We start from the raw sequence: 24,705 nt of genomic DNA on the forward strand, positions 1-24,705 counted from the left end.
TTTTTAATTTTAATTAAACCCTTCTTTACAGTTGAAATCAAAGTAATTATGTCAGGATTCTGCCACTCCGGTCTTGTTAATTCTTGTTTTGGTGGCAGAGTCCAGACACTAGTGCTGTCTTGTATGCAGTGGTGGAACCTGTACAAAAAAATCATACTCAAGTAAAAGTACCATTACTTGCTTAAAAATGTAGTGCAAGCAGAGTAAAAGTATCTGTTTTAAATATTACTCAAAGTATGAGTAAAAAGTAGCCCTTTCTAAAGTACTCAAGGGTAGTGAGTAGTATTACGCTGTAAAAAGCTGATGCATTTACATGTAATTTGTGCATGTGTGTGTAAACGTAACATTCTGTAGTGCATCTAGTTATTGCCCATCAGGCACACAACATCACAAAACGTTAATATTAGGTTAGATTTAGGTTGTGATGTCAGGTGGCCAAAAAATGTAATGTCTAGCCAGCGTCTAAGGACAACATAACTTTGATGTCCAATAATGACATCAAATGACATTGATATTTGGTTGATTTTAGGCTGTGTTAGAAAGTTACCAAAATTCAACGTCGAGCCAACATCTTAAGCCAGCCAACATCATATTGACGTCAAATACTGACATTTATTCGTCAGGTATGGCAACCAAAATCCAACACCTGATAGACATCATAGTGATAACGTTCACACAACGCTAAGCTGTAACATCGTGAGACAGTGAGAGATATTTGGTTGGTTTTAGGTTGGAGTTTGGACATTGAAATCGACCTGACGTTGAGTTCTGACGCCAACCCAATTTTCATTTCCAAGCAAAATACAACGCCCCCATGATGTTGGGGTACAACGTCGATGTGGCGTCTTGTTGACGTCTTGTGCCTGCTGGGTGTTTAAGACCATTTGGTCATCATACTTTAAACATCCGTCATTTTCTCATCAGTGACATGCATCTAAACAGTGTCTGGGTCAATGCATGTAAAGATTTTGGACATCTTTTTGGACACTTTTAATGCTTCCAAACAGCTTGCTGCTGTTATAAATCTCCCATGTCTTCAGGTAGTTCATCATTATGCAATTTACCTTCTGTGTGTGATTTGATTGGACAGGAATCACAGGACTGATTTTTCTAATCCCCATAGACAGGAATAAATAAAGTGACTGCAGGTTGAAGTAGTGGAGTAAAAGTACTGATACTGCACTACAAATGTACTTGAGGGGAAGTAAAAGTACACATTTATAAAACTACTCAGTAAATTACAATTTCTGAGAAAACTTACTCAATTACAGTAATTTAAGTATTAGTTACTTTACACCAATGCTTGTATGTTGTGCTCAGCTCAAGGTTTCTCGGGTCGAGCACTTATTTTCTGTCATTATGTGTCTTTTTGTATGAGCGCCGTCTTGACTGCGCTTGGTCTGTGCGTTACCGCTTGATGCGGGCGCACGTGGTCTGGTCCTAGTGCTTGTGTTTCTGTTAGCAGCGTGCTGTTTCATTCTCAGCATCTCAGTCTAGTTGGTTTCAGTTTACTCTGAGATGAAACATGCACGTTGCATGTGTGAACGCACAGTAAGGTATTTTCATTTATCGTGTGCTCGTGACTTGCGCCTGTTTATGTTGGTGTTGTCTAAGCATGTGGCTCTGTGTTTACATTGTGGCTGTGTGCTTTAGTGTCGAGTTTTATGTGAACACGTAGTTAATGAGTTCTCTCATTGGCTGCGTGTTCTAGTCCCGTTTTACGTGAGCACATGGCTTGTGGTGTTTTCTTTTGTTATGTCCCTCTAGTCCCATCCTCCCTGTTAACCCATTATTAGTTTATTTTGTTCACCTGTTTGTTTGTTAATTATTTCTTCTTATATTCTCCTCATGTCTGCTGTCCTATGCAAGTTCATTGTCGTTTATCTCCTTGTCCTGTTGATATTTTATTTTTTATATTAAAACCATATTATTTACTGCACTTGAATCCTCGCTCCTTTTCCCTTCCTGAAACAGTGGCATATTAGCCCTCCTGTGAACTTAATTATTTAAAAAATATGTTTCCAAGTGCTGTTTGACACAGAATTTTTTTTTCGACATCTATTTAAACATAATAGGTTTAATAACTAATTTATAATAACTAATTTATTTTGTCCATGAGGGCAGTGCATAAAATTTTTACTCATTTTGCAAGAAACTACTACTCGGCCTGAAGTGCATTTTAAAAACTTGGTTATGTTAAACAGGCAAGTTATTGGACAACAGTGGTTTTAGCCGATTGGAAAAAATAAACTTTAGATAACTAATAATATTGACCTTAAAATTGTTTTAAAAAAGTGTTTTTATTGCAGCCAAAATAAAAGAAATATGACTCTTTCCACAAGAAAAAAGTATTATATTAAATACTGAAAATTTCATTGCTCTGTTAAACATCACTTGGAACATATTTGATAAAGAATAATAATTTCCCATGAGGGCTACTAAAAAAAAAGAAATTAATTTTTCAGCTATTTGAGTGACCTTTCCCTGTTCAGAATGCAAAGATTGGTTGTTAGTTAATAATATAATAGCTGCTGGCATTTCTCGTTTGACATTCTAGCATTTTATCCTATTGAATCAATGCATTTAGAATTTTATCTCAAAGCAGGTTGTGTCTTTTGAGATTATGCTACTTTATTAATACTCTGAAAACTTTGTAACCTCTACATAAATGTTTTGTTTGTGCTCCGTAGGGTACAAACTAATAGGGAGTCACTCTGGGGTGAAGCTGTGTCGTTGGACTAAGGTAGGTCGTTTCCTCCAATCGATTTATTGTCAAGGCTATTTAGCAAGTCTCTTTTTAAAAGTGGCACACAGTGTTTCCAGACTGGAGCGTTTTTTTTCTTTGTATAAACGAAACAAATGCTGGCTCTCTTTTATTAGTCAATGCTGAGAGGGAGAGGAGGCTGCTATAAACACACCTTCTATGGGATTGAATCGCACCGATGTATGGAGACCACGCCGAGTCTGGCCTGCGCTAACAAATGTGTTTTCTGCTGGAGGTAGGAGAGGGTTTTTTATTTTAATTTTTTTATAAATAAAAATAAATAGCATTTATAATATAATGTAATGTAATATAATAATATAACAAAATATATATAAATATGTAATAAGATAATTATTCCAAACACACACACTCAAACACAGCTGTTCAAATGTTTGGAATAATTACGTTCCAAATATTTTTCTTGTATGTTTTTGAGCAGGGTCTAATTTGCGCCAAGACTAGTTTATAAATTTATAGTAAAATATTAATACAATTCAAAATGAGAGTTTTCTACATGAATATATTTTGAAATGTAATTTATTTAGTTTACTTGAGTCTTCAGTGTCACATAACTGTTCATAAGTCATATAATCTACTATAGGCTGCTCAGTTTTAGTTGTATTTCTGTGGAAAATGGTATTCTTTTAAATTAGGATTATATGAATAGGCAAGAAAATGCGGGATTAATTAAAAAATTAAATATTTAGCATAATTTTTAAGCCTGTTTACTGGTACTTTTAAGCAAATGAATGTTTTTATTTTAAATTTATTAATGATTCATTCTTGATTAATTAAAATTATATTTTATAATACTTAGCCCTAACTTTAAAATGTGAGCAGTGCTTCCCACAGACTTGAAATATACTTACGGTGTTAGGTGGATTGAAACACACCTTTTACCCAAAGCATGGTTAACTATATGCAACAAAAAAGTGATTTTTAACAATATTTTTATTTTACACTGTTTCTTTTCTATGGGTTGAATTTTTTTTAAAGACTGTTGAAATAAAAAAAAGAAATCCGCTGTTTGTTTTACTTTCTTTTTATTCAGCAGCCATGTGCACCCACTGACAGGTGAAATCTGCTGCTGGCATTTTGTATAGTATTGCCAAAGCATGTTAGGTATGTGTAAAATATGTAATATATCAACATCAATTAAAAAACAAATACAGCAAATGAGAAATAAACGACATAAAGGAGTAAAAACATCTATGGACTAAAAATCTCTAAAAAGTATAATAATTACAAGAGTAAGTAGTCGGTTATTTAAATGAGGCAAATGAGCTAATTGACCATTACTAATGGTATACAAACATTTTGCAGCCAGTTTAGATGTCATTTCATCCTCTCCGAGTAAATATAAAAGTTTATCTGAGTCGTTTAGATCAAAGAATTATTATCTAATGTTTCTCTCTGTCTTGCGCATGCACATGCTGACAGCTGCGAAGCCAAGTGAAAGTAAATCAGGCTTAAAATAAAATAAAAAAAAAAAAGTTTAAAAGGATGATAATAACAAAATATCAATGAAAAATGGCACCAAATATACTTGGGTGGCCTTTAATATACCTGGGCGGCCCGCCCAAGAAAAGTCTGTGTGGGAAGCACTGTGTCAGCATCTCTGTTACTCCCATCCATGTAGTTGATGTGGTTTGAAGCAGATTGAATGGGACCTATCAGTATGCATGTGTAAAGGGTTTTATGATATAACTTTTGTATTTATGATATATTGTTTCTATTTTAAATTTTCTGTAATTTTTTTTTGTTTTCCACATTTAAATGGTTCAAATTCAGTTGTAGTAATAGAATGACATTTGAGTGACATTTACAATAATACAATTTTATGTGTTTAACAATAGGATTTTTAGAAAATCTTTTAAATGCATTTTCTTCTCAAAATTCACATTACGGTTTACATTTAAATGATGCTTTTATTTTTTTAAATCACTATTATTACTGCTACTACTGTGAGAGATATATTCCACTGTATTAGAATATTAGGCCTTTATTGCTGTCATAGAAATGCATTGTACAGCTTATTCTGTTTTCGTAACTGGATTTTGTGATTCTAATCATGTTTTCTACATTACAATTTATTGCTTTACAATAGTGTTGTCACAATACTGGAATTCTTAAACATCACTGATTTGCCATTGTGTTCACGTGCACATTCACGTCACCACAGATACAGGGACACTGAAGCGTTTTAAAGCCACGATTCATCAGCAGATAGCTCGTATGTTAGCTTATAGACAAACCAGCCGATCAGCGTGATGTTGAAATGCTTCAGTGTCCCTGTATCTTTGGTTACACTCAGTAAACAGCAGTGAGTTCGATGAACCGATGACCTTCATGGCCAATCAAAATCATTTCTGTAGACCATGTCAACACAAAACAGATGTTTTTAAAATGTCAGTATTTATTGGTCTCGAATTCCAGTATCGTGACAACAATAATACAATATTTGCTGTATTTTTCAGTCAGTACACTGTATTTTTGCAAGACAAAACTAAGTTTTGTATATAATTTTCAATGATTTTTTTCTAATGAAAAAACTAAAATTATTCATTGTTTTTATAAGGTTTGGTGTAAAAAGTCCAATGGATAAACAGCAAAAATCAGTCCAAGGAACTTGAAAAATGTGGAAAAAATATAAAGAAATCCTTTATTTATATGGCTAATCCTTAAAACTTATGCGTTTCGGCAAGAAACTGGCTTCATCAGGGTAACCGTCATCAGGTGCATCTGGAGTTCAGAAGAAAAAATATTATCTGACATACTATGAAAATTTCCTTGCTCTGTAAACATAATTTGGAAAATATTTTAAAAAGAAATTCAAAGGTGGGCTAATAATTCTGACTTTAACTGTACATATACTTATATACACTCATACATGTATATGTTCAACAATAGATTATGAAAGTCTGTAGAACATATGAAAACAAAAAGAAGAAAAAAAAATCCAGATCCAAAAGTCCAATGGACAACTTGTCCATTTTATATATAATAAAAATAGGTTAAATATTCAACAGTCAAACTTTAATTCATAACGTCAACCTGCATTGCTTGTGAGAGATGCCTGCCTGGGCCATCTGAGTGAATCGGAGGTGCAAAGGTACATCAGTTCTGATTCATAGTGACACTTGTGGAAAGAAGGTAGCATTCAATATTCCTGCCAGGTTTTATGTGAGGGGGAAGAAAGAGCTGTCGAAGAGCATCAGCGTTTCTCCTCTGAGGAGCAGACCTGGATGATTTGCACCGCGATTGACCCTTCAGTCCAGCACATCTGAGAGATCACCGAGATAGACTTGATTTAAGGAGATGGTTCACCTCAGAAATGAAAATGTGCTGTTAATGTACACACCCTCAGGCCATTTAAGATATGGCTTTTATCCAGGAGAGCATCAAAGAAGATTTTTTGCTTAATCTTTAAAGAGATGCGTTTTAATTTAGCAATCAAAAGAACACGCAAGTCTCTTTTTAGCTTTGAATTGGTGTTAACGATTTACCAAGTTTGTAATGTAATTAATGTTCAGTTTGTTGCACTGTGCAGTAATTCAAGGTATTAAAATAAAAGGTATTAAAACTAAAGGTATTAATATTTTTTTGCTTTGTTTTAAAATGTTTTTGGCGGTTTAAGTGCCGGTAGCGTATAATTTGCATTTAGAGCTGGATGCTAAAATGTTACCGTTATTAATTAGTTTTTTATATACTGTCAATATTGCAAGAGAAACCAAATTGTTAAACATATCCACTTGTTAATTGGTGATGTATAAAATACTGTTTCCAGGTCTAAGCCGCTATTCATTTGAATTGAGAAAATATTAATTTATGACCACTTTTTAGTAGGGTTGTCACGAGATTAGAATTCGATACCAATCGCTACTGGAATTTTAAAAACGTTAATTTCCTGCAAACATTTAAGTGCTATGGAGCACCTTCTTAAACGGCGTTTATTTGCCATTGTGTTCACGTGCTCAACAGAAATGACTGTCATTGGCCGTGAAGGTCAATCTGCTGTTTATTGAGTGTTATTGAGTGTAACCACAGATACAGGGATTCTGGAGCGTTTCAAAGTCACGTTGATCAGCTGGTTTGTCTATAAGCTGACATAAAAACGATCCGCTGATAAATCGCAGCTTTAAAACGCTCCAGCTTAGAATAAATCATTGAATCAGACCAGTAGCATCTTACCATTATCTGTATCGGCCTAGCATCTGCATCGGACAATAGCAACTTCATATTTTCCATCAGTCTTACACTCTCAGAAATAAAGGTACAGGAGCTGCCACTGGGGCAGTACCTTTTCAAATTATACATATCTGTACCCAAAAGGTCCACAGTGGTACCTTAATGGTGCATATTCATGCCAAAATGTACCTAGAAAGTACCTTTTGAAAAGGTACTGCCCCAGTGACAGCTCCTGTACCTTTGTTTCTGAGAGTGTAGTACATGATGTAACTGCAGAAGTTTCAAGCTTTAATTAGAAAAATGATCAAAACTCTTTAATTTTTTTTTTAAATGAGTTGCTAATGGTCTAATCTACTTCAATGATTTATGCTAAGCTAAGCTAAAATGGTCTCGCCAGATCTGGAGATCTAATGGATTCAAAAATGGTAAAACTCAACTTGTTTAGAGATGAGTTGTAAAATGAGCCCATTTCCAAAAAAAAGTGGAGTGTTCCTTTAAGAACATCACTGTAAGCATGACATACACATCAACCAATAAACCAGTGGGACACTGTCATATACTAAAGCATTTGGACAGGACAGACTGGGAGCGCTTTCAATGCACACAATTAAACTTCTGTATGTAGTTTGAGCAGCACTGTCAGATTAACACAACAGATTGAGCACGTCTTAGAGACTTTGTTCATGCTGTTGAGAAAATCTGTCATTTTTCATCCAAGATTCTCATTGAATCAGCTGATTTTGAGGCGTTTTGGAACATTATGCAGAAAAATCGGCGTCTTGAGACTGTCAGTAAACTCTATTTTTATGAGCGGCGTATCGGATCTATTTGTCGGTGTTGTGGGTTGTGTTTTTTTTGTCTTGCGCTGCTGTGACTCAAAGTTTTGATAATTACATTTTTCATTTATTTCATTGCCACAAGCTGTGCAAATCCTCAAATGCTGCAGAGTTAATGACATAATGCAAATAAATGTGGTAAGGATGTTTTAAAATGCAAAAGGCATTCAGTCGTCCTCTTTCAGGAAGTGATGGAAATATTGAACTTTGCATAAGAGGAGTAATTTGGTTAAAGTGGCACTGGAAATGATGATTCTGAAGAGGCCTCTTCATGTGGATGGGTTTGTTATTTTAGGCAGCATCACCTGAAACTGAGTAAAGGCATTAGGGGAAAAGCTCTTAAACTAATCTCAAACACTGGCTCTTCATTCACTCAACTTGAAAAATGGGTGTTTAATTTTGCTTCATCAGGACTTGCTATTTTATTGTCATTATCACTGTCTATATAATAGGTCTCAAACTCAATTCCTGGACGGCTGCAGCTCTGCACAGTTTTGCTTCAACCCTAATCAAACACAACTTATGCAATTAATCAAGGTGTTCAAGACTCTTTTAGACACCTTGATTAGTTGGATCAGCTGTGTTTGATTAGGGTTAAAGGAAAACTGTGCAGAGCTGTGGCCCTCCAGGAATTGAGTTTAAGATCTATGGTCTACAACTTTGCTTTTTAGTAAGGTTTTACAATGGACATGTATTGGTTTCCAAAATAATTTATTTTTACATGCATGTATATGTGTATGTATTCTTACATATTTGTTTAGTTATAGGTTTATTCAAAATAATTTTATACGTATGCAAACTATCAAAAAAATAAAATCATAAAAAAATTAAAAAAAAAATTTATTTTAATCATATTTATTTGTAAATATTTCTAAAATGTTAGAATAAATTTTTTTAGAATTCAAAATAATTTTAATGAGACATGTTTTGGCTCCCCAAACATACCGAAGTTTGTTTTAGGTTTTCAAAAAATAAATACAGGTGTTTTTATTGCCAGATATTTTATTTGCATGCTTTGGAAATAAATGGGTGATACAGACCTGATTAGTAAGGATATTTGCATATTACTTTATCTATTTTTTTAAAACTATTGTAAACATTTTAATAATGTTTTTTTTACAGTAAAATTGTTTTCTGAAGCACGACCGTAAGGTAGGATTAAGTCAGATTAGTGAGGTTAACATGAAATAATTTACATTTGTTTACTTATTTACTTTAAATTACTTCGATTTCAGATCATTATTACTATTATTATTATAATTATTAAAAGTTTTATATTTGGCATTTTTTGCCTTTATTTGACAGGACAGTAGGTAGTGAAATAGGAGAGAGATGGGGCTAGGCCGAGATTCAAACTTGGGACACCTGGAGCGCTTCTGCACCATATACAGATTATTATTATTGTTATTAGCTTAGATTTTGTACCAAATACCAGATTCATAGGATTGGTTCACAAGCTAGGCATGGGCCGGTAAAAGATTCTGACTGTATGATAACCTTGGATAAAAATACCACGGTTTCACAGTATCACGGTATTGTGATTACTGCTCTAAAATATATTCTTTTTTAAATGTCAGGGTAAAAACTAAATCTTTTTCTTTTTTGAACACAATACATCTTATCTTTTGAAACATTTGTAATATTTAGGAATAGTAAACATGTCAGGCTAAATAATTCAAATGAATCGTTGAATTCTGCTGTCTTCATTTGTTTTAAAAGCACAGATTTATTTACAATTTAAAATGACGTCCTTGGATATTTTTTTTCTGCTGGAGATACTGTAGTCCTAAAAAACAAACGTTTTGAAACACGTGAGTCTGAAACCTGTTTCTGATTCTCAGCTGTTTTAAATAGTCTTGCAACTAAAAACTAACAAAAAAAAAAACATGTGCTAGAGACTACTGATGAATCACTGATGAATCTATTTTGAGAATGTAGTTTTTGCACATCCTCATAATAGGATTTGTCTGTACCCTTAGAAAAGTGGAGTGGTATGGCATCACATCCAGCGTTTTCTCATCTCTAGTTGCTATTTGTGGCAGGGGACGGAAGTAAAGCCACAGTGCCTGGCATTTGTGCCCTTTGGTGTGATGTGAGAGCTGTTGAAAGGGTTGCGGGATGCTAATGTGTGTCTGGTGGGGTGCAGGTGTTGTTCTGACAGGAGCTGTCCTCTCTCATTCTGATTCACAGACACCACACCAACCCAGTGGGTACTGAGTGGCGCTGGAAAATGGACCCGGCCGAGAAGATTATTGAAGAGGCCATGGAGAACCACAGGAACATGATTCGCCAGTTCAGAGGTAAGAGAATCACTGTCCATTACCTTCAAATCACCTCTCCTGAAATTAAAATTAAACTTTTATTGGATTGGATTTTCACATACGAGTGGGCACAGCTTTTGGAATTTGGCTCGAAACTTCCGGTTTCATTCACCTCCAATGATTTTTAGATGTTAAAAATCCCTCGTTATGCTGCTTGGTGTTGCAAACTGATATTTTCTAATTATATTATTCTATTTGTATATAGTCATGAACCCACTTGTTTGTAGAGCAAGTTGTTTGACCTTTTTTCTGCCATTTATTATTCCAAGTCATTTCTCCCATAGGTAACTTAATCAGAAGCGCACTTCCACATTTCACTTTACCCTCTTAGAAATAATTTGTGCCCCCTCAGCTTTCATAAAGGATAAGTTCACTCAAAACTGAAAATATTTCTGTCATTAATAACTAACACTCCCATCATTCCAACCTTCAGAACACACATTTAGATATTTGATATTCTAAAAAAAGCTATTAAATTATGATAATTGTGAAATTAAAGAAATAGTTCAGAGATCTGATCCCCGTGTCAGGGTATAAACACGCACACGGCGGTGGAGGTGCACTCTAAACTCACATGGGAGAAAATGGACTAGTGGATTACATGAAGGCGAGCAGCCTGTTTTGGTTTACTATTTCTTTAAATACTCTTAAGCTCTAAAGTTAATATTAGAGTTGCCTAATAAAAATGTTTAGTTGGACACTGCAAAGTCCCACAGTAGTCTACACTATAATTAATATTACATTTTATTATATTCACTAGTATTAATATTATTAAATCTAAGCTATAAAATTGACAAATCGCACAACCCTTTTGGATGTTTGCTTTCATTTTGAAATCTATTAAGTTGCATTTAACAGTTGTGAAAAGAAACCTCCCATTATGCAGCAGCAGTTAAAAAAGGAACCTAAAAATGCCTTTTGGGTTAAAGATGACACCAGATATTATATTGTAGGCCCATTTTAACAGCTAAAAATTCTAAATACTAAATAGCATATCGATTTTATTTTGACTTGTAGCTTTTCAAAAATGAAAATGTAACCTGAAATCAAGTTATTAAGATAGATAGGCTAAATAAATAAATAAAATGATGGGTAGGCCTACTGGTTTATGGTAGCTCTTTTTATTATTTTTTTATTTTATTTTTTTTTTTTACAAATGCTGGACAATTTCACGAACCCCCCCTCCCCCCACTTATGATAGCCTAACATAAATCTTTATTTTTACCTTTACATTTAAACTATTATATTATTTGAAATAAAACAAAAAGAAATAAGGAGAATGAAATATAATTTAAACCTCTCGAAGTGGCAGTGAAGTCATGATCCGTCTGCATTTATGTAAACGGTATCATTGCATAACCGTAATTAATAAAATTAGTAATAACGAAACTGTGCATATTATTATTACTATAAAAAAGTATATTACTGCCAAAGTAATAATAAATAACAGGAATAAATAGCCTAAATGAAAGGAACAAGAGGAACCAAAATCAGTCACCAGGTCTAATGCAGCCCAACCAACCACCCCACCCCCCCCCAGTTAGTTACGCCCCTACTCAATGAGATGGAAACTGGTCACTTATTTACATGCAGAGTTTTCCTCTAAACATGCAAATATAAGAAATTAACTATTGACACAAACATATTGTATAGCTTTTACATTGCTTCTAGACACACACACACACACACACACACGATCACTCAAGAAAATTTATGTTTAATTCTGTTGTATGCAAGTACAATTTTCTAAAATAAAATGCATAGATTAGCAGAATGCCATGAACTACTACCAGTAATAATGACATATACACACATACAAGAAAAAAAGGAAGATAAAAAGCAACAAAGACAATACAAAGGAAACAAAAGAATGTAAACCGATAGAAGGAATAGAATTAGGCAATGGCCACATTAATAATATTGATTATTAAATTAGTGTGTGTGGGGAAGGGAAGACATTGAGAGGCATTTTCCCTCTAATTAATAGTTTTTGTTTGAAAGAATTATGGCAATTCATTTATTTATTAAATCATTCATTATTAATCATTGCTTTGCATTTTTTTAACATTTTATTTTGTTATTAATTATTAAACTCATAACTACTAAATAGTATGCTTTATACACCTACTGTAGTTTAATGTGAATCAATGAGGCCAGTTTTTCTGGTCTGTGTTTGTTACCGGTGTTCAAATAAAACAGGAGTCTGCTGTGGAAATCTTGTTGTGCCAAAAAAAAAAAAAAAAAAAGTAAAACCCAGCAGAACAACCACACGTGCCGTTAATACACCTTCACACTGTAATTGTACAGAAATAACTTTTTGCTTTGTTTGTCTCGTGGGGTATAAATATAGCCAAACATTTTTAAATCCCTTTTCCTCAGAGGCACAAATCCAGTTGGAAGCTGTTCAGACATGGTGTGACATAACAGTGTGTTGACGTCTCTAGTCTGCGAACACCCCTCCGCTTTCAGAGATTGTCTACCAGACACCGGGGTATATTTAGCTGTCACTACGGTTTGTGGAAGGCAGTTACAGGACAGGCTCTAAGTGCAGTTCGACTGGGTCTAATTTATTCATTTGCACCCTGTCACTTTCTTCAGCATCTGCTGCATCAGATCAGTGCTGGATCCATCAGCTTTCAGCAACGTTAAGGAGATGCAGTTTTTTTTTTTTGGGCTGGATCGGTTTGACGGGCCGAGATCAGATTGAAAGGAAGGCTCAATGAGACTTTTATTTGGGAAACAGCTATTGAGTTTTTTGTTTAGATTCTGTAGTTATGCAGATCCTTCTCTACACACTGTTCACAAGTCAAGAAGAATATTTGTTTCATCATTTTGGATGAGCAGAGAATTTGGATCTTAATAATTGGATTTTAATAATTGTTTGTAGGTTTTTTCTGTGTGTGAATTGTGTCCATGGTAATAGCGTAATTGTTTTATTAGTGGTCAAGCTGACATCAAAAGTATGCCACTCGCTTTCTGTAAAGAAAAATGTTCAAAATAAAGCCAGAGCAGAATATTTGTCTCTCTGTGAGCACACAGTTTCATTTTCTTTTTCTCAGATTGAACATGTTAAATATGAAACATGCAGTAAAAATGGCCTTTCACATTTACTTTTTTATACAACAAACGAACAAAATCTGTCTCACACATATACATTCAGATTCTATAAAAATATATGAATAACAATAAAATAAATACAAATAAATAATAATATTAAGTAAAAGATATTGTCCTTGTATATGTAGAAAAGAAAACAAAAAGAAAGGAAACAGTTAAAAATGAATGTTACAGGTTTATAATATTTAAAAGGGTTGCTGTAACATTTACGGGAGACAAATGTAATGTGTGCAACAGATCAAGGATGAGGCAGGAATCAATTCTGAATTTAAGCATTTTTTAACTCATTGGTTTAAACAAAAGATGTAACAATAATAATAATGGAAAAAACAAATAAACATTTACTATATTCTCTTTAAACGAAAACAATGAGTGTTAGCCAAATCAAAGAAATCCAAACAATCCTTATGTCTAACGTCTAAACTAGGCGACAGAAATAAATCATGAAAATGAAACCCGATATCTTCAGTGCACACTAAACTACACCCGATCTAAAGACTTGCATATATATATATATATATATATATATATATATATATATATATATATATATCTCAGTTGAAGTCAGAATTATTAGCCCCCTTTGAATTTTTTTTTTTCTTTTTTGAATATTTCCTAAATTATGTTTAGTATGTCTGTATGTCACGGTATGTCTGATAATATTTTTTCTTCTGGAGAAAGCTTTATTCGTTTTATTTCGGCTAGAATAAAAGCAGTTTTTAATTTTTTAAAAACTATTTTAGGGACAAAATTATTAGCCCCTTTAAGCAATTTTTTTTTTTGATTGTCTACAGAACGTACCATAATTGTACAATAACTTGCCTAATTACCATAACCTACCTAGTTAACCTTATTAACCTAGTTAAACCTTTAAATGTCACTTTAAGCTGTATAGAAGTGTCTGGAAAAATATTTAGTAAAATATTATTTATTGTCATCATGGCAAAGATAAAAGAAATCAGTTATTAGAAAGGAGTTATTAAGTATTTAATGCTTAAGAGAGAAATTTAAATATTAGCTGCCAGAAGTCCTTTAGTTTTGAACAAGACCAAAACATATGAGATGTGTCTCAATGTTACATCGGTCACTAGGGTATATGCACACAGACTTTTAATTTCAGTCAGCCACCCCCATGGCTTCCGGTGAATTGTCATCCCATACAAAATCGCTGCGTTTAAATCTGATTACTTTAAAAAAAACAGCAATCTTCCCTGCCTGGCTGAGATACGATATAAAGTGGGTCTCAGACCAAACAAGAAGCACTGCATTAAATTATATTTTTCCACACCACCTCTTTAAAATATGGAAATGAATTTTACCTCAGTATTTTTAATGGAATTTCTGTGCTCGCCTGCTGCTAATGATGGTGCCTGCATTTAAACGGTCTTTCATCTCTTTTCACACTTTACCAACAAATGGATGCTTAAGTCTATTTAACTGATTATATTTGAATTACATTACAACATTGATGCTGTAAAAGGAACCTTATGAAGTTGAAAATAGTCACATAAAGCTCTCACCGGAAGTTCATCATTGGCTGAAAAACACTAGCTGTGCATATAGCCCATTAGGCTCTATATTTAGTTTAAATTTTCCTAGTTTCACTTTGGACCAATGTAATCTGTGAACTACTATATACTGTATAAATCTGTTTTAAACAAATTGAAGATACAGTTTCATTTTTGAATGAATTTATTTTTGAACTAATCATTTCAATAATAAACTAAATACAGTATAGATGTGTTCAAAATCACTGCCATATCCTCATTCACTGTTATCTATATATGTGCATTAATATAGTTTACTTGAATGAATGAATGAATGAATTGAAGTTGTTCTGTCAATTTTATACTTCAGTATGAATCAAACGTCTGTTTTTCTCAAAAAAGATTTAGTAAAAGTTAGCACATCATCTTTTTTTAACCAGTATAATTTAATTCACAATTAAATGCACATCCATTTGTATTTTAAACCTGTGTTGTATAACTTTTGAGACTTATTTTGTGGTTGTTCATAGTTGAAGGCCCTCCTGTAAAATTCTTTTTATTTTTATTTTATTTTATTTAAAACCGTTTTTTGAAAGTATACAAAACAGAACAAAAACATTTATACAATCCATCATACTTTTTACACAAATTATAAGGAAAAAATACAAAAATAAATGAGTAAATTAATAAAAAACTAAACAAAAAAACAAGAAAAAAACCAAAGTAATAATAATACAAAATAATAAAAAAACAAGCACCAGTCCGTCCAAACATGCACTATACAGAGTAAATAATATACACACAATAAGTTTTACTTGATCAAACTCAAAACATTGAAAATGGAGTGGAAAAGTAAAAGTAGATTGTCCATGAATCATAAGTGCCCTACTTTCAACTTTTAAAAAGATATGCAAGGAAGAGGTCCCCGATTTTTAGAAGCATCTGCCTTAGCAAAACAAACTCTTTCAAGCTCAAGAGCAGCAACCATTTCAGTCAGCCATTTATGAAAAGTATGAAAAGATCACCCTTTTAGCCACCATTAATTCTTTTAAAAATAGTTATGAAATTGAAAGATTTTTTTTCAATACATTTTTCAAGATATTTTAAATATTTAATTTCTAATAACTACTGAATTCTTTTGTTGTCGCTTTAATAACAGTACATATTAGTTTACTTGATGCTAGTATTCAGCTTAAAGTGCAATTTAAAGGCTTAACTAGGTTAATTCGTTTTACTAGGCAAGTTAATTTGATTAGGCAAGTCACTGGACAACAGTGGTTTGTTTTCAAGGGGGCTAATAATATTGACCTTAAAAATAATTTTAAGAAATTTAAAAACTGCTTCTATTACAGCCAAACTAAAAGAAATGACTTTCTCACAAAGAAAAAATATCATAGCAAATACTTTGGAAAATACACTTTCTCTTTTAAACATCACTTGGGAAATATTTTGGGAAAAAAAAAATTCACAGAAGGGCTAATATTTTTTCCTTTAGCTGTATAAGCTGTTTGATTTCTTGTGTCAAGAGATCGTAAAATTTGGTAATTAATTTAAATCAACCCTTTATCATGTGTGTCCTTAATAATTTCTTGATTTTAAATTGAAGTAGCAAGCAAGATTATTTCAATCGAATGGATTAAAAAATGTTCAATGTATATTCAAATGTAAAAATCATACTAATACTAAAACTCTTGTTCATGTATAATTGCACCAGTGAGCAAATTCCCAAATGCAGACTGACTTTTGCAAGTGGAAGTCACTTTTGATCAAAGTATCAACTAAATGACAGAGTAGTAATTTGCTTAATTTAATAAATCATGCAGTTTTAATTAAGTCAAACATCACTACCCTGGCTATTGTTCGTATATTAATTTAGTATTACAGCAGATTATATATATAGTATGTAGTTATACCCTCAACTTTTAGGGCTATACTTTTGCAATGACATACCAATATGGTGTCATAAAACTGTCTAATGCCACCAAGTTTCTTTTCCCTCTAAAATGTGCCTGTTGGGAAGCAACACATTCCTTTCCCTCATTCCTCATCTCCACAATCAGCTGACGTCAACTCCTAATGAGCTCTGATTTCAGTGCCAGATTCAGAGTTCAAACTCCATCTCTGTACTTTGCTGGACATCTGGATCAGACTTTTTAGGGTTGAGGAGGCACCAGATGGGTTTTCAAGGACATTAAGATGGGCTCCGAATCCCTTTACGCCTCAACTTAGCATTTGAAGCAACATCGCTTGGTTTTGTTTTACTGCACTGCTCCAGAATATAGGGTGATTTGCAGACTGTTTGATGTGTTTTTCCCCTTCATCTGCAGTAGTCTGAAAAATTCATCAGAGATGTCTAGCGTAGATGGCTACAAAACGGATCTGCAGCTACGAAAAGGGAGTTTTCAGATGATATCTGCTGGGAATGTTATTAGGTGGGGTGGAACAGTCCCAAAGTCCGTTTGATTCGATTTTATCATCCTTAAATTAAGACTTCTGCTGTTCAAAACTTGAGATGTCTCCCTTTGATGGTACAGATGGTCAGTACCTGGATGGGAGACCACATGGGAAAGCTAGGTTGCTGCCGGAAGTGGTGTTTGTGAGGCCAGCTGGGGGCGCTCAACCTGTGGTCTGTGCTAACACCCCATTATAGTGAAGGGGATTCTATACTGCTCAGTGAGCGCTGTCTTTCGGATGAGATGTTAAACCGAGGTCCTCACTCTGTGGTCGTTAAAATTCCCAGGATGTCCTTCGAAAAAGAGTAGGGGTTTAACCTGACCTAATTTGCCTACTGGCCTCTGTCCATCATGGCCTCCTAACCGTCCCCATATCATAATTGGCTTCATCACTCTGTCTCCTCTCCACCAATCAGCTGGTGTGTGGTCTGGCGCAATATGGCTGCCGTTGTGTCATCCAGGTGGATGCTGCACACTGGTGGTGGATGAGGAAATTCCCCCCAATGTGTTAAGTGCTTTGAGTGTCCAGAAAAGCGCTATATAAATGTAAGGAATTATTATAATATTGTTATAAACGCTTGTATTTTGTAAAATGAACGATACTCGAGTTTTTCAGAAATCGAATAACGTTCCCATATAGCACCTTTTGTTCCTTCATGTTTTGAGAAATGAACAGGGCTCCTGATGGAGTCTCCAGTAGGTTATGTTCCAGTGTCTAAGTTGGTGCCAGATGTGTGTGTGTGTGTGCAGCACCACCTCCGCAACACTGTCTTGGTCTCAGCGTCGTCTCTGGCTTGATGGCGCAGTTGACATTTAGCTATTACATCACTGCTGTGTGTAGCAAGAAGTAAGCCATGATGACCCAGGGCTGAGTAAACAAACGCACAACAAGTGAACATAGAGAGCGGATGAAAGGCCAGAAAGCATGCTGTGCCGAGGGTACAGACAGACCTCAAAAAACTGAGCCAGACTCCTCGAAGAGCAAGAAAGAGGGAGACAAATGTAGAGTGCTTACCAGAAACTGCACTCTTGATATTTCTTTGATAAATGAAATACTTTTTTTGGTAAGGCTTTATTTTATGGTATCATTGTTACATGTGTTCCGTATACTTTCTTACAGTAATTACAATGAATAATGCACAATTACATGCAACTAATCCTTAACTTAACCAGCATTCTAACTTTAACCATATACAGTTGAAATCAGAATTATTAGCCCCCCCTAAATTAATATCCCCCTGTTTATTTATTTCTGTTTAATGGAGAGATTTTTTCAACACATTTCTAAACATAATAGTTTTAATAACTCATTTCTAATAACTGATTTATTTTATCTTTACCATGATGACAGTACATAATATTTTACTAGACGCTTTTCAAGACGCTTTTATACAGCTTAAAGTGACATTTAAAGGCTTAACTAGGTTAACTAGGTTAGGGTAATTAGGCAAGTTATTGTATAACAATGGTTGGTTCTGTAGATTATCGAAAAAATATATAGCTTAAAGGGGCAGATAATTTTGACCTTAAAATTGTTCTTAAAAATATTAAAAACTGTGTTTATTCTAGCTGAAATAAAACTAATAAGACTTTCTCCAGAAGAAAAAATATTATCAGACATACTGTGAAAATTTCCTTTCTCTGTTAAACATAGTTTGAGTAATATTTAAAAAAGAACGGGGGTTTAATAATTCTGAGTTCAACTGTACATGTAATTAATTATTATTATTATTCATTTGTTAAATTAATAGTTACACTGTAACAAGGAGACATATATAAAGTTCAACCCTATTTTTGTTGTTTGTCATTGTTTCTTTTTTAAGGCAAGAATACTAACTCACAGGATATCAGTTCTGAGTGCAGTAACTGAAGGTCGATTTACCCTGCTTTGATTGAACTTTTGGAATTTCTAATTTACTTGATCCTAATGATCTGAGTGATCTGTTATGCATATCTGTTATATATTGAGGTTCTTATCCATTTAGTGATTTGTAGACAAGTAGTAATACTTTAAAATCTATTCTGAATATAACTGGGAGTCAGTGTAAAGTCCTGACTACAAGTGTGATGTGCTCTGATTTTCTGGTTCTGGTCAGAATCCTGGCAGCAGCATTCTGGATGAGCTGTAACTGTCTGACTATCTTTTTTGGAAGGCCAGTGAGGAGGCCGTTACAGTAATCTACCCTGCTGCTGATAAAAGCATGAACAAGTTTCTCTAAGTCCTCACTGGAAACAAAGCATCTAATTCTTGCAATGTTTTTGAGATGACAGTCAATTTAGTTACTGCTTTGACATGACTACTGAAACTCATATCTGACTTCAGAATCACACCAAGATTCTTGACCTTATGTTTTGTTGTTTGGCCCTTAGAGCCAAGGTACACATTCACCTTGAGAACCTCATCTTTTTTCCCAAATGCAATGACTTCAGTTTTCTCTTTGTTTAACTGAAAAAAGTTTTGGCAGATCCAACTGTTAATTTCATCAATGCATTGGCAGAGGCTGTCAATGGGGCTGAAGTCATTAGGCAGTAAGGCTAAGTAGATCTGTGTGTCATCAGAATAGCTGTGGTAGGAGATTTGTTTTTTTCTCATTATTTGGTTTAAAAAAAGATTGCTCTCTAGTCCTAGAATTAAAATTGAGTGATTAAACGTTTTACCAAATTAATTTGTTATTTTACCAATTTACTCTAAAGGATAAACATTGTGACTCAGTAGTGTTTAAAAAAAAATTGAGCTTTCTCACAACACATCACATTGTTTGAACACGACCACATGAGAGTTTACAATATAAAAGCAATCTGGAATGGAATTTTTGACTGTAGTAGAAGTGGTCAAAACTGCACCAAATGACCACCGGAAGTATTTAAAAATTACATGTGAAAGGGTTCAGTTAACTATGGCTGAACAAGATCAGTGTTCTCTCACATCCAAACTTACACTTTTTGGGACTCATTCCCAGCCAAGCACTGGTGTGAGGTTATAGGAGTGCTCTCATGCTCAGGTCAGTGACGCACATACTTTTCTAGTAGAAGTGCTTATAAAAGGATTTCTGGCCCGTGTCACTCAACCAAGAGCCAGATTTGAAAAACAAAAATGTAAAAGTTATTACCATCCTGGAAGCAATATTTTGAAGAAACTTGACCCATGACTGACTATGAGAGTCCAATGGTTTAAATAATTACAATCCAGTCTTTTCTATCTGATAATCATGCTAAAGCACATGCTCATAGCATTGTTAGAATTAAAATAGAAAGTTTAAGTCAAACTGGTAAGTAACATTTTTGCCCCATTACACTCATTTGGCGCTTGACAAATAAAAATGTTCGTCTCTGATTAAACAAATAATCCTAATGCAATAACTGTTTTTTTAACGTTTTTTTCAACAATTCATTACAGAATGGTTACTTAGCAGCGAGTTACTTCATTGCATGGGAAATGCATCCCAGTCTGACACCGACTCAATCACTGTGGCCAGTGCCAGATATGAGGGCATAGTAACAGAAACATTGCCCAGCTTAGCTTTAATAACTGCTCTCAGCTTTTGACCATTTAAAATTTTAACCATGCAGTATATTTGATCATGTAACAGGTGTTCCAGGTGTTCGTCCTGAGCGTTTTGAAGAGGGCCTCACCGTGAAGCACTGTGCTCTGTCTCTGGTGGGTGAACCCATCATGTATCCTGAGATCAACTCCTTCCTTAAACTACTCCACCAGCAGAACATATCCAGCTTTCTGGTCACCAACGCCCAGTTTCCTGAAGAGATCAGGTGAGATTTAAAAACTTCTGGTGCTTTGGTGTATTAAATGCAGAAAAAAATGTCTCTTCGGTATCTAAAATAGTTATAGCCCTGATTGTGGTTATTAAAATGGACATATCTTCTCATGCATCATTTAGTGAATCTGATCTGGTGCCCACAGACAAGCCCCTTTTCAAATGTGTTTGTTCTCTGCATATCTGCATTAGTAACTACTGAACATCCTCCAGTTTGAAGTCTTTCCACAGTCTTTGAAGTCCCATTGGGGCTGTAACTGGCCTGATAAGCCATAATCAGGCACTGAATTGCAAATCACAGCGTCTTCGGCTCCCAGCTCCTCCAATTCCAGCAGATTGTGCTGAAATTCATGAGTTTTCAGGAGAAGCCAAAAGCTTTTAGCTCTCTCTCTCTTTGCTCCCCAGCTTAATGCAAAATACATCCTCTCCTCGTTCGCCCGACTGCTGCACGCAGAAGCTGCTCACAGATCAGCCAGGTTATTGAGGGTGAGGGAACATCACCTCAGCTGCTGAAATATCATGTTGGCAGTGCTCTGAGGAAGTGAGAAACACTTGTCAATCGTTGTTTATCTCGTAACTGCAAGGTTCGTCACACTGCTCTGCTGAGGCAGGTCTTTACTGTGTGATAAACAAACCACAAGAAGCAAAAAATTATATTCACCGAGGGTCCCAGAACCGAGCGTTCCCTCTCAAAGCTTTCTCATATGGCATTATAATGAGATCCTACACCTGCTGCTTTACTCGTATCAATATGCTAATGTTTTATTGCGATCGTTTCAGGGGTAAAGGAGGAAGTGGTGCACTGGCACAAACCTCTAACTCAAAGTAACCAGGGAAGCTGAGACCTATTTTAATGCTCTTGCTCATCATCATGGTTGGTTCGTGTGTTCGAAAATCTTACGTGTTTTAAAACAGTGCAAATAAAGTGTGAAAACAAATAAACATGTCAATAACCTTGAGTATTAAATTAGATTTTTTGAAGAACCCATGGAGGGCAGTGAATTTGGGAACGGTTAATGTATTTGTGGAGCAGGAAGTGGGGGGTATATGAGTCATATCATCTAAATAGTGTGGTGCAAGGTTTTATGGGGGTGGAGGAAGGATGTTCGGTGAAGTAGTTATCAAAGTGTGACTTAAAACTGAGAATCAAGTTAGAAATCACACCTTTTTAATAAAACGTCTATGATTAGAGTGTAATGAAACATCACACACTGGGTTTGTCACATTTAAGTCACAAGTGTAAAAGGAAAAGGAAGTCCTGACCAGCCCTGGGAACAAATAGATATTTACTTTTCAAAGGGATGATTGTTAATTAGAAAAGAGAAGGGGCCAAGAACTGAGCCCTGGGGGATGCCATGAGAAATACAGACAGGACTTGATTTCAGGGTTTATACGGTCATGGAAAACCTGGAAAAGTCGTGGAATTTTGACATGGCATTTTACAGGCCTGGAAAAGTTTTGGAAAATTAGAAAAACCCACAAAGTTTTGGAAAAGTCATGGATAATGGATATCTGTTTACTTAAAATATAGGTTAGTTGTCTTTAATTCTTTTCTGTTTTTGGCCAAATACTCTCACATAATTAGTGCGGTGTAAGTATTATCTAAATAAATTTTACCTAAATATAAATGGGCGTTACAATGGCGCAGTGGGTAGCACAATCGCCTCACAGCAAGAAGGTCACTGGTTCGAACCTCCGCTGGGTCAGTTGGCATTTCTGTGTGGAGTTTGTATGTTCTCTCCGTGTTCGTGTGGGTTTCCTCCGGGTGCTCCGATTTCCCCCACAGTCCAAAGAATACGCTGTAGGTGAATTGGCTAAGCTAAAATTGTCCGAAGCGTATGTGTGTAAATAAGTGTGTATGAATGTTTCCCAGTGATGGGCTGCAGCTGGAAGGGCATCCGCTGCGTAAAACGTATTGTATGCTAGATAAGTTGGCAGTTCATTCTGCTGTGGCGACCCCAGATTAATAAAGGGACTAAGCCAAAAAGAAAATGAATGAATGAATGAATAAATATAAACGGAAACTAAATAGATTGTTGCATGTTTTATGATATGCTGTAATAAATTTTAACATGTATTGTTTTTTTTACTACACATATGTAGACATTGCATAAATTAGGTCATGAAAATTTACTTGAAAGTTTTAGAAAAATTATGGAAAGTCATGGAATTTTAGTAGTTAAAATGTGTATTAACCTTGTGATTTGCCTATCTGTAGAAACTGATTTCTTTCATTAATGTAGGATATTGACCAGTCCAGTGCAAGGCAGTGTCAAAAATTTTATATGGGAACAGAATTGTGGTAAACAGAGTCAAAATCTAAGATCTAGGGAGAGAAAATGCCCCATGGCACAAGAAAAGAAAGTTATTGTTCACCTACTAAGGTTTTTCAGTATGTTCAGTATGTTTGAAGGATATGGGTCAGCTTCTCGGTTGTAAAAATCGGTGAGTGAGGGTGACTGACTTGTTCTCTTTTCCATAGGAAAATTTTGTAGAGGTTTCTGCCTGGTACTTGTCATTCATATATTTTCTCTTTCTATTCGATAGCTGGCGGCGTTTAAACTATAGACTTTGACAGAGAACTGTTAGAAAAACACTGTTTTCTAGTGGTGTCGTTGTGCACTGAGGCTTCGAAGTATGTATCAGAAAATGATACATCTCGCAGTGAAGCAGTGTACTGGAGCTTGATCCGTTTTTACATTTTACAGCTGATAAAAACATGTCTACAGCCTGGTACAAAAGATGGTTTTGGTGTATAGCTAATATTACCCTTCATGACAACTGTGAGGGGGGGGTGAATTTTTTTAGAACTCATCTGTTTCATTTTTATTAAGTCTGCATAATTAATGGTGAGGGTTGGCCACGCCTACTTGTAGCTTTTTCTGCGTTCTTCAGAAACCTGTGGGTGACGTCACTGATACTACGTCCATATCTTTTACAGTCTATGGCTTAAACACCCTCGTGGGCTAGTAAAGTGTCGATAGCGAGACATTACATATGTCTATGTGTCGATTACATACATTTCTACTGTTTTAAAGCACTGCACTGGTCCCACACACCATTAATTCAACTAAAATATAATAGTAATTTATAGTGAAAAGCTTTTGAACCATATTAAAATGTATTAGTGTATTATTTACAACTATTTTTAAAGAACACCAATGCATATTGTACGGAGGCCAGCTGGCGAGTACAGCCTGAAAGCCTCACTTCCATAGCCTCCTCCTTAAAGCATTCGCCTCCCTTGCAGGAATCGCCGGTTTGATTCCTGCTTAGAACGAGTGGATGGGTGAAGAACCAGTTGAATTCGATAAATGTAAATACTTTTGAGTACCTTGGATTGTACTAGTCATCAGTGGTGTAATGTAACATACCTATGTGTAAAAAAATACAGTAATTGAGTAATTTGTTTATATTACTATTGTTGTATTACTACATGAATGAGTTGTTGTGTTGTGAATATTTTACATTTTTGCAACACAGTGCTTTCCCACACTTTAACCAGCAGAGGTCCTCATTGAGATCTGATATGGAAAGCTTCAAGTGACGAACATTTTTCCGATACAATTGAGTCGAGTGGTTCACTAGTTCAGAAAGCTAGTTCATTTCACCATCACTACTGTTTTCACTAAAATTGTGACCGGGTAATATATAGGTGGACAGTCCTGAGCTGACAGTTATTGGTACATCTAAACTTTTCCTTCTCCTAGCTCGACTCCAGTTTTCACCTCTACATCTCAATCACTGAGTTGTGTTTTGGTTTAAT

General features: G+C 34.9%; 1 protein-coding gene across 2 annotated transcripts in view; it reads left to right on the forward strand.

The window, feature by feature from the left end:
• The window catches only part of tyw1 (tRNA-yW synthesizing protein 1 homolog (S. cerevisiae)), a 124,036-nt gene that overhangs the window by 43,144 nt on the left and 56,187 nt on the right, over positions 1-24,705 (forward strand). For both annotated transcript variants that reach the window (XM_056473438.1, XM_056473439.1), the window contains exons 9-12: positions 2,691-2,743; positions 2,881-2,999; positions 9,979-10,088; positions 20,757-20,934. In XM_056473438.1, coding sequence (XP_056329413.1) covers positions 2,691-2,743; positions 2,881-2,999; positions 9,979-10,088; positions 20,757-20,934 — 460 coding nt within the window. The remainder of the gene's footprint in view (positions 1-2,690; positions 2,744-2,880; positions 3,000-9,978; positions 10,089-20,756; positions 20,935-24,705) is intronic.

The sequence above is a fragment of the Danio aesculapii genome, chromosome 15, assembly GCF_903798145.1.
Source record: "Danio aesculapii chromosome 15, fDanAes4.1, whole genome shotgun sequence".
In the NCBI taxonomy this organism is placed as follows: Eukaryota; Metazoa; Chordata; class Actinopteri; order Cypriniformes; family Danionidae; genus Danio; species Danio aesculapii.